At 49.5% G+C, this 11,223-nt stretch overlaps 1 protein-coding gene across 1 annotated transcript in view; it reads left to right on the forward strand.

Annotated features, from left to right (window-relative positions):
• TESMIN (testis expressed metallothionein like protein) overlaps positions 1 to 9,753 on the forward strand; it is a 37,026-nt gene extending 27,273 nt beyond the window's left edge. Inside the window, exons 7-10 of the mRNA XM_074371586.1 lie at positions 2,632 to 2,734; positions 5,031 to 5,168; positions 6,941 to 7,116; positions 8,714 to 9,753. Of these exons, the coding sequence (XP_074227687.1) occupies positions 2,632 to 2,734; positions 5,031 to 5,168; positions 6,941 to 7,116; positions 8,714 to 8,906 (610 nt within the window). The 3' untranslated portion in view covers positions 8,907 to 9,753. The remainder of the gene's footprint in view (positions 1 to 2,631; positions 2,735 to 5,030; positions 5,169 to 6,940; positions 7,117 to 8,713) is intronic.
• Positions 9,754 to 11,223: the final 1,470 nt, after the last annotated feature.

An 11,223-nucleotide genomic window follows, 5' to 3' on the forward strand; every position in this document is an offset into this window, starting at 1 on the left:
CACTTGGGTAGAGCGGTGGCAAGTATTTATTTTTATGACCGTGAAAATACTCCTCACTACTGGGCCTTGATTGATTTTCTTCCTGCACTTCTTTACCTTTTCCCTCGAGTTAACACTTAGTTAATACTTAGTTTTTTATGTACACAGCACTTACTTACCCATTAATTCTCCTCTGCTTGGGTAACTGTTTTCTCAAGGTGCTCCACACACTAGGTATTCGCTGAGACTGGCCTGGAGGAAGCCTTTCCCACAGCCGTCACCTGTCCCACTCGGAGTGGTTGGTTTCCAGGCCTGCTGCACAGTTCTTCTCGTGGACCCGCCTCTCCCATCAGGCCCAGGGTTTTCTTTGCTTCCTCCTCATGTTTGGTCCCCTGGCTCCTGGATCCCTTTATCTTCCTCATTTGAGTCACTGCATCATTTTGGTGTAGCACATTCTCTGGTAGCTTCCTCAGCAAAAGTACATGGGACCTAATTTTTCAGACCTTACATGTCTGAACATGTCATAGTCCTCACACTGAGATGATCATTTTGGATTGGATAGTGAGATTTCCAGCTTCCATTCAACTTCAGCTAGTCAAATTTTCCTTTACAATTCTGGGGGCTTTGCTGCATTTTCTTCTAGTTTCCAGTGTTGCTATTGAAATTTTGGCACGATTCTTTTCCTTGACCTTTGTACGAAGCCTATTTTATCCTTTCGGGAACCTTGTGGGACCTTCTCCTTGCTCCCCATGCTCTGAGATTCGGTAATGAGACGTCTTGTTCTGGCCGCTTGGCAGGCCCTCTCACTTTGGAAACCCATGCCCTTTAGTTCTGGGAAATGTTCTTGACTTACTTTCTCCCTTTCGTTCTTAAAATCCTATCTTCCTGGACCCTCTGGTGCGTAAACGGCGGGCACTCTGGCGGCCCTCTGCATCTTCCTCTCTCCTGTTGGTTTTACTTTCCTGTGCGTCTGTTCTGGTTTCCACCTCTTGCGTGAGGTCTTTCCTCTGTGTGGCTCAGAAAGTGACATGTCTCCACACCCTCCTCCTGTGAAGTTAGACTTGTGGGGAGGCTGCCTTTCAAGGATCCACACTTTATATGAGTGTTTTTGATCCAAATCCCACCTTCTGTAGCTCAGACTTTGTCCCCTATCTCCTGCATGAGTGGCCCTTTGAACCCAAGCTCTGGGTCAGTAGGGACCAGCAGATGGCCCAGGACAGTACTTAGTAGTTACAGAACTCAGCCCCTGGGTTCACAATCTCTTCTTTTCCCATCTGACAACCTCTCCTCCACTCTCCTCTTGGCTTGACTTGCATTTTAAAACATTATTTTAAAATATTAAAATAATAAACGTTAAAAGAATTATATTTAGAAATTCTGTAACAGGAAGGTTTCTGCAGTCGTCTGGTCTACTGCATTGCCAGCTGCCACAGGCAGCACCCTGCAGGAATCACACCTACTCTGTGGAAGCATGCTGGATGTCCAGTCTTCAGGGCTTCCCTCAGCAGCCCTTTGAGACTGGTAGACGGGGTGCCATGAGTTCCATTTCATGGCTCTAGGCACTGCTTGATAGATAACCTGTATCAGATGATGTAGGGAGCTGGTAGCAGAGCTGATATTAAACCTGCATTTGAAGCTTTTTTCAATGAATCGTGCCCTGAGAGGAGAACAGAGTTCCTGAGAACCAGAAGGCCCTCTGGTCACAAGCTGAGCCATGGAGTGGCTGACAAGCTTCCCAAAGCCCCTCTGGGGTGCAGGTTACAGGTAGGGCATCAGGAGTCCTTTCCTGGACACTGGATTTTACATGAGCGAGGGAAGTGTCTTGTCCCTGCCCGTACAGGAAAAAACGTAAACCAGAGCCTGTAAGGAACTCTGCTGTACAGCCTGAGGGCAGGCACCTCCCAGAGCCTGTGAAGCAGTTCGCCGTCAGAGACACGGCGAGCTCTTCAAGGAAAGCCCAGCAGAGAAGGAGCCCAGCGCTGCCCGCGGGCCGCAGGACACAGCCAGGGTCCCCGGGGCAGAGGGCAGGGCCTCGGGGGGGGGGGGTCTCCTCACCAAGCAGTCGGGTAGACTCTGAGCTCACGGACAGCCCGCGTTATAACAGTCCCGGCAGTCGTTCCACACGTGTTTCTTCCGCCGTTTGTTTCTCCTCCCTCCACACACTGACCTGGAGCGAAAGGGAGACAGCCTGGGCCAGGCTCCACCTCTAGGTGCCTCTCGTTTTCTCTCCAAGGCCAGGTCTGGCCGGGGTGAGCTCATGTTGGGAGGATGGGGATGGTTGGTGGGAAGCAGCTCTTTATTACCTGAAGTCTCCACTCACCAGCTTACAGTGCTCCCAGGAGGGCGGCAGTGGGCATCAGAGCAGGAGGCAACTGACATCCGTGGACATGTTCCAGGAAATTGTTTTGCTCTGCAAACTCCTATATTAGGAAACCAATGACTTTAACTAGTCTCTCTCTTCTGTGTTAGTCACTGGAGAACACCATCCCAGTCGGTCTGTTTTCACATGAAAAGGAGAGTCATGAGACACAGCTGTGCTGACTGCGCGTGCTGGCCGGCTCTCTCCCTCCTTCCCGGAGTGCTGTGCGCGCCTGTGTCATCTGCTCACTCTGCAGCCAGTGCCTTTGACGCATCGTGTTGTTTTCTTCGCAGGTACTGTGATTGCTTTGCTGGTGGAGACTTTTGCAACAACTGCAATTGTAATAATTGTTGCAACAATTTACGTCATGAAATGGAACGGTTTAAGGCCATTAAGGTAAGAAATTTCCATGAAAGACACGTATTTTAAAAGCATTTAAAAGTGCTAGGGTTAGTCACAAAACTGTCTCCACAGATTTCTAACTTCAATATTGGGAAAACCCAAAGTGTTGAAAAGTATTCATTGCATAGGACTCTATTCCTGCAGGTGGGGGTATTGGCCACGAATGGGGGCTCTTATGAGCATGGTAGCCGGAGAGAGACCTTGTTCCCTGCCAGCGTGGGATGTCTTCAAAGGGGCGGCAGGGGCCCAGAAAGCTCTGGTTTAACAGCATGCAGATATCCACTTTGTCCTGATTTGGGGGTTAGAAGCTTGGCTTGTGTTATATAGCAGATAAGCCTGAGTTCAAAGAGTGTAGTCCGAAAAGGCATAGACAGTCCAGTGAGTGAAGAAAACCAGGTGAAAGCTCTCAGCCATCGTTACGTTTGGCTGGTTTTTATTCTCCTTGGCTTCCGGGTGAAGGGGAGAATCTAGGGGCAGACAGCACCTTGGAGGGACATGCAGTAGCTGGGAGCTTTCAACCCTTCCCGAAGGCACGGAAGAGCACCAGGGAGGGGAGCACCACCAGCCTGCAGGGACACGTCTGGATGCCCTCTCTCTACAAAGGGACGCGGAGGGCCACCACCTGCGGACTTGAGACTCATACTCTGCCATGGTTGGTCTGTTTGTTTTTTTCTGAAATCATTGAATTCCCCTCTTGAATTATAGATAAATCAGTTGAAAATACCAATTTTGATACAGGCATATCCATAGGGCAGAAGAAAACTATGATGCATTTAAACTTCAGTGTAGTAGCATTTTTAGGGGTTAACGGTGTTGTCTGCAACTGAAAGTGTAAAAAGTTTTAAAAGTGTCAGAATTCTTGTGCATTGCTGGTGGGAATGTAAGTTGGTACAACCACTTTGGAAAATTGTTTGGCAGTAGTTACTAAAGCTAAACTTTTGTATGTGCCATGACCCAGCAGTCTCATTCTTAAAAATATAGCCAATAGAAATGAGCACACGCCCACTAGAGATTTGTACAAAAATGCTTCATTTGTAATAGCCCCAAACTGGAAACAAGCCGCATGTTCATCCATGAGAGAATGGATGAATCTGGTGAGATTTATCATATAGTGGGATAGTACACATCGGTGCAAAAGAAAGAGCCACATACATGTGCTACAGTGTGGGCAAGGCTCCCAGACGTTGTGCTGCTGAAAGACGCCAAGCACAAGAGTACTCACCACGTGGCTCTATTCAGATGAAGTTCCAGAACAGGCAAAATTAGAGCGATCCAAGTCAGAATAGAGGCTCCCACTGCAGCTGAGTTGACGGGAGGAGTCATGAGGGAGCCTCTGGGGGCTGGACTGTCTTCTGACTTGACCTGGGTGAGGGCACATGCCTGCTCAAATTCATCACACTCCACCCACAGACTCGTGCATTCACCGCCCCTCGTTCTTCTGTCAAAAGTGAAAATACGAAGCCGTGCCGCCCCAGTGGTCCCTCTGGGCCGCTGGGGATTTCTAGGGGCTCTGGTGCTGGGGGGCAGAGGTCCCGCTGTTCACTTGTTGGGGGGGGGGGGGACAGGGGCTGGCGCTGATGCTCAGACAGCTTCGTAGAGCCCTGAACCACTTTGTTATGAGAAATAGATACGTAAGTGTATGTCTAGATGGGTAGGCAGTAGACAGAAAAGTTTAATGAACACCAAGACACGAAGCCGCACGTGCTGTGTGGTTGAGACCCGGGGCTGGACGTGAGCACAGGGCCTGGACCCGCTCCCACCACTTGCCCTCCGTTACCTGACCTCTCCCCGCCTCTGCTTCTTCACCCGTCAGGCAGCAGGAGCAGGCGTCATGTTTACCTCACGAGGTCGCTGTGAGGATGAAGCGAGAGAATGTGTATAAATCACACAGAAGGATGCCCGACACACAGTAAATGTTTAATAAGTGTGAGCTGTCAAAGCACTCTGGGTGGGGCACTAGGTCCCCAGGAGCCTTGGCCTCCAGATCCCAGGTGTCTCAGGAAAAAACGTAAGAGAAATGCGGGAAGGAAGGAAGTCCACACAGACACAGTGATGTTCTTTGCGTCTTTACTGTCCATTACTTTTCTGCCTTTAAGTGTGCAAATGAGTGGCGATGGAACAGGAAGCGGACACGCTTTCTTAATGACATGAGCAGACGGGCCCACTGCTTGCCTTGGCTCCTCCTGAAGTAACTACCAGATGACGTGACAGGAAAACAGAGCCCTTTCACGGCACATTATTGTTAAACGATGAAGTATGTCGTGATGGAGTCTTGTACTTTCTGCCTTAGGCATGTCTTGACAGAAATCCGGAAGCTTTCCAACCAAAAATTGGGAAAGGAAAGTTGGGAGACGCCAAGCCTCGGCACAGCAAAGGCTGCAACTGCAGGAGGTCAGGCTGCCTTAAGAACTACTGTGAGTGCTACGAGGTCAGTCACCTCCTTCCGAGTGTTATTTTTAAAAGCCAGGCGAATAAGTAACTTTGTGGTTTAAAAAGCTTTAACTTAAAGAGAGAAATATAATTTAATTTTCTCCCTTCCAGGGATTCTTAAAGGTTACTCATTAGTCTACCTTAATTTCTCAAATATAAATTACACTTTAGGAATCAGGTGCCTTAGCCCAGGGCCCCTTTGGGTGCGTGTTGCAGTCCCCGAGCCCACCCTGAGTGTCTGGCCGAGGGCGCCCATTGCCGTGGCCTTGCCCACTCTGCTGACTTCATGCGGGAGCCACACTCACGGCCAGCAGTCCAGTGGCTCCTGGCGGTGGGCCTCTTCCTCCCTGAGCAGAGCAAAGACGCTCTGGGTGGGCCAGTAGGTCCCTGGGGAGCCTTGTCCTCCAGCGAGCACTCACCTGGGTTCTCTGAGCGGCCAGCGCCTGAGCGGACAGAGACCAGCCTGGACAGTTACCTCTGCTACGAGAGAGATGCCAACAAACTGAGGTGTCAATTCTAGGACTAGGCTCTTCCTTCTTCTCAAAGGTTTGGCGACAGTAGAGGGATGTGCTGTTTCTCCTTTAGTTTCACCCCTCTCTCCTCCCTCTTCTGTGTCTTTTTTCTGTGTTGAAGGAAAGGGAGAAAGAGGAAGGGGGTGAACCCTCAGGCCCAGCCCTATCAGTGAAGCAGCTGAGAAACTCTTCCTTAAAAAGCTCTCCTTTGGTTTGTTTGGGGTCTCTTGGGGCAACGGGGGTGGGGTTTCTATAAATTTCATTTTTAAGAGGTTGTCATCAAAGGCTTAAGAAAAGTCTTCATGATTCTGGAGATCCAGCAGACCTAGCGTCCCCCAGCTGGGGCTCTGAAAACATAGCCACAAACATTGCAGAGACACAGGTCCAGAAAAGGAGTGGCATTACCCCAGGGGAACTATTTTCACATGTCCTCACAGCATCTCTGTCTGCTCTTCACAGCATCCTTGGGGCTGCCATGAGACTGAGTCAGCCCATTTCCTCTGCCAGGCAGTGGCCCATGCAAAGGCAGATGTCCTGAGGTCTCTGATATTCGAGCAGACTAGAAATCCCAAAAAACCTCCTGCTCAAAACACTCAGAGGTGAAGAATAAAACACACCCTTTCAGATGCCCATCTGAGCTCAAAAGGACAGAGGGAAATTCCCAGGGGCTAAAATTAAGAAGAAGCTGAAAACCACTGTGGATGGCAGGGTCAGCCTTCCGACTGCCCCACGGCCCGGCCCGAGCAAGGGGCTGGCCCCGGGCTTGCCGGGCACAGCTGGGAACCCCCGCCCCAGGTGTCACACGGCCACGTGACAACAAAGTCCACCCACAAGGAAGCAGAAAGGGCCTCCCCTAGAACACCCAACACAGGCCTACCCTCAGGTGGGTTTCAGATTCTACCCACCCACACATTCTCTGTAACAGCAGCGCCAGCACGGCACCCTTGGCTGCCGGAGGAGGAGGAGGGTGGAGACCCGGGCCCGCACCCACACCCGCCCACCTTGGAAGTCCTCTCCCCATCACCCTCCCCCTCACAGTGACACGTGCGGGAAGGCACCTCCCTCCTCACATCACCATCATTCACTCCTCTTCTCATCTGCCTTTTTTCTTTTTTGTGTGTGTGAAAATTGCAGATTACATTCATGCACATACACATACACACAAATATAAACAGGTATTTAAGGTCCAAATAGAATGTGTCAGGTTTTGATGAATTGCAGGGCAACCTAATTTTATTGAAGCATTTTCTATTACCAGGCCAAAATTATGTGTTCTTCTATTTGTAAATGCATTGGTTGCAAAAATTATGAAGAAAGCCCAGAACGAAAAACGCTAATGAATATGCCAAATTATATGGAAGTTGGAGGTTTTGAAGGCAGCCATCATTTATCACCAACTAAATTTTCAGGACTACCAAAATTCAGAAGAGATAGGTAGGTACTCTGAACTAACCCTCCTAAAGGGGAATTCAAGGTTAATCTGAGAGGAGAGTTAAAACAGTTTACGCACTGGGAAGAAAGCGTGCTTGCAGCGGCGGTGGGGACGGGATGGGGAGCGGGCACCAGTCTCCCTGTCTGGACCTTCCCTTGATCACACACTGCGTTACCTCGGGGGGCCCTGCTGCTAAAACTGGTCTTATTTGTCCTCTCAGCGTGACCCTTTGGTCCTCACCGTCTGGGTCACCCCCGGCTTTTCACAAGAGTAGAAGGGCCCTGCAGGACATCAGGACGCAAAGGCATGCTCTCTCGACAGCGTGTGCTTGAACCAGTCTGTGCCATAGGAAGTGACAGCAGGGAGAATTTCTCAGCTTTCGTAAGCTGTGTTCCTTACTGAAGGGATCGCGGATTCCACTTTAGTTGGGTATCTTCCCATTTAATTATTTGGAGGTTGTATTATATTCCTAGCAGGTTCTCAACGGTTGAGCAATAATTTTACTGTCTATTGGACTAGATTCACCCATTAAAAAAATATTGAGTTCAGTGTGATGGGTCATGTCATGATAAAGTACCAGATGTCATGAGTTAATTGATATCATTTTGAAAATCCAAGTTCATGTTCATTTGGTTAGAGAAACATCGGAAATACTCATCACTGTGATCCGCAGAGGTCTTTATCAGGAAAAACGTACTGAAACATGGCTGCATCTTCTGTGAAATTCTATGTGGAAATGTCACTGTCCGACATCAGGATGGTGTGTGTCCGAAGGACTGTGATGGACGCTCCATACCTTGGAGTCCAGCTCAAGTGTTCAGACATTTCATTTTTCATCTTCCACCAAAGGCACTGCGTATTGCCTCCGTGAGAGACTTTAACCAATCCCAGCGCCTATCTCTGTTTTCATAATATAACTCTTCTTGATACTTTATAGTTTTCCTGCGTTGTTTCAGTCTGGGTGACTATCCAGCTAAGCCCCAGTTGCCCCTTGAGCCCGGGGGGAAGATGGCCAGTGTCCTGTATGGCACAGATCTGCTGTCTCTCAGAGCCTCACTCAGGTCTCCCAGAGGCATTCAGAGGCGAGGCCATGCTCATGTGCCCCAAGGAGGCGAGTCCTCGGAGGCGAGGGCTTCTGCAGCTCGGAGGTCCTGGGAGGAGGGCCGGCCCTTGGGGCGCTGTCCTGCCCCCTTCTCCTGAGGCAGACGTTGTGCAGGGAGCCTAGACCAAGGCCGCGGGCTTGTCTGCAGGGATGCGTCTCATCTAAGATCCCGGCTGCTTCTACCCCGCGCAGCCCACGGCTGGGCACCGCAGCCCAGGTCTCAGGGCCTGTTAGTGGGTCTAATTTTGAGAAAATTTAGAATCTGCCACAAGAGGGTGTCTAGAGGCTGACAGACGCACCTGTGCTCGGTAGTGTTCTTCTAAAGGCGATCCTTTACTTCACATGGGCAATAGAGTTTCCAGTATCGGGAAGCCGATGTTAGATTTTACCTGTGACAGTCTGTAAAATGCCTTGACAAGCATGTCCCCTTGAATACACAAGGTATCTTAAAACAATGGCGTGACTGAACGTGGCCTGTACCCGCTCTCTTCTGACAGGCCGTCTTCCTCATGCATCTCCTGGGAGGTGGTGGAGGCCACGTGCGCCTGCCTGCTGGCTCAAGGCGAAGAGGCGGAGAAGGAGCGCCGCTCCGAGTGCTTGGCGGAGCAGATGATCTTAGAGGAATTCGGGAGATGCTTGTCACAGATTCTCCTTATTGAGTTCAAATCCAAAGGGCTGAAAATTGAGTAGAGTGCAATGTGTGAAATGTGAGTGATGTGGATTTTGTCTCAATATTCTGAAGGAAATCTAGAGTTTAGAAGGTTGTTTTAAGGAACACGAGGCTGGGTCTGCGGCAACAGCTTCATCGTTAAGATTAAGCTCTCCCTCTGCTTTCGGGGAACGGGGGGGCGGGTGTGTGCTCACAGTCTCTGAGGGATTTGGCGATGGAAACCCTCCCCTCTTCTGAGGAAGTGCATGCCATAACCGTTGTTGTCTGGACCCCAGGAGAGAGAGTGGGTTCCTGTGGTCCTGGGCAGGGGGGTGTCTGCACCAACGTTGAGTCATGGAGGGTGGAAGCAGGCCCTGGGCAGAAATAAAAGTCCGTTCCTCCCGACTTTATCCTCTCCGGGAGTTTTCCTCCGGGGGCTTCTCTGCATAAAAAGCCATGATGATTTTTCCCCTAAATTATTTAGAAATAAAGTCCCCAGATAGACTGCTAAGATACAACTTAAAGTCTGTAGAGAACTGCTGAACGCCCTGAAGAGTGTCTGCGTGTCAACGCCTCCCCAGAGTCACAGGAATTACCAGTCACCTCTAGGGCCTCCGTGAGGCGCGGGCGGTGGCCCACACAGCACACAGGCGTGCCTTGGTCAGTACCGTTTTGGGTTGTGAGATTAAAAATTATCTAGTTTCTTATGTGTTTCCATTTGAATTGTGGAAAAGCTCTATTATCCAATTAACTTCTCCATAATTATTGTTATAATACTATTATTGTTTGTAAAACAGTTAAAATAACTAGTTTGCAGAAACCAGCAGGTTAGATAAGTTATTAAGTCAACTTTCTTTTGGTTCTATTGTAAAAGCAAAGAGGAATAAAAATTTCAAATGTCTTCCATTGTCGTAATTAACTTAATAACTGTTAACGTGTCAGTTCTGCTTCCGTGCTCGTTAGCAGCACGGCTGCCCCAGAGCACTTAGGGGGCTCGCAGCCCCCCGCGGAGAGGAGTGGGGCTCAGGGCCTGGCCCTGGCACGTCAGTGAGCAAGGAGTGAGGGGCTAGCTGGCAGTTTGTAGAGCTGTGTTTGGAATAGCCTAGTTCTGATGGGGAGCCAAACCAGGAGAAAGAAATTAACTCTTCTCCATTTCAACCCCTTTGTCACCCCTTGGGGTCTGGATTCTGCGGCAGAAAGCCGGAGGTAGACAAGTGCTGTCGGATGGCGGGGTGGGAACACTGTGCTCCAGCACTGCTCTGGGGCAGGGAGCTGCCTAGAAAGGGCCTTGCAGCAGGTGTCGCCCCTGCAGAGCCCGGAGGCAGGACTGGCAGCAAGGAAGGGCAGCGGCCACCCTTAGGGCACTGCACCAGCCCTGCAGGGGGCCCACCTGGGACCTGGGCTCCTGTGCACTGGGGGGCCTTCAGTGCTACCTGAGGGCATTCTGCCTGTGGCCAGATACAGAGCTACAGCCTGAAGGCTAGGGAAAGGGCATCTGGGAAAGCATAACCTCTGCAGGGCTTCTCAGAAGGGAGAATTTGTTAAGTCTGCACAACCTGCAGAAAATTCAATATGAGAAGTAGAAGCCAAAGCAGGGTTGTGTATAAAGCCACTGCAACACCCAGAGTTAGCAGTTACAGAGGATGACCAAGAAGACAGAAAACCGCAGCTTTTTGTTTTTGTTAGAGAACCAATGCTATTTTAAAACCATATAAAAATAAAAATAGTATGTCCTTATTTCTGGGTGTGGCTGTGCAAATTTCTGTACGTACTAAATGATGTGGGTCACCTTTGTGATTAAGGTTAGATTATCTGGTGGGTTTTGTTTTTTGTTTTTGTCTTTATTTTCCCAGAAATGCAGCTTAACTTAAAGCTTGTCTTTCAAGAATCTGAGAAAAAGTCATTTAAAAAAAAAAAATGACACACGCTAAAAGAAAACTGTTTCTGCTCTCACACTTCTGATACCACGTGAGCGGGGCTTTTTTCCCCCTATACCAACCAGTTTTCCAGCTCTCTAGACATCATCTGGGTGTCCTATAATTTAACTCAATTCTGACACCGTTAGTGTCAGATTCCACAGTTTCAAGGACTCAGTCCCACAAGACAGCTCCCACTGCAGACACCAATCTCAAGTAGTGGCTCCCAGATTACCCGCACTTCTGTCTGGCTTGGCTACAAATCTGAAGTTCCCATGACCCCTTCCTTGGGTTGGATAATTTGCTATAACAGCTCACAGAACTCAGGAAAACACTTTACTTACCGTTAGTGGTTTATTATAAAGGATAGAAATGAGCAGCCAGAAGAAGAGGTACATAGGCGAGGTCTAGAAGGGTCCTGAGCAAGGAGTTTTTGTCCCCT

The sequence above is a fragment of the Camelus bactrianus genome, chromosome 10, assembly GCF_048773025.1.
Source record: "Camelus bactrianus isolate YW-2024 breed Bactrian camel chromosome 10, ASM4877302v1, whole genome shotgun sequence".
NCBI classification, from domain to species: Eukaryota; Metazoa; Chordata; class Mammalia; order Artiodactyla; family Camelidae; genus Camelus; species Camelus bactrianus.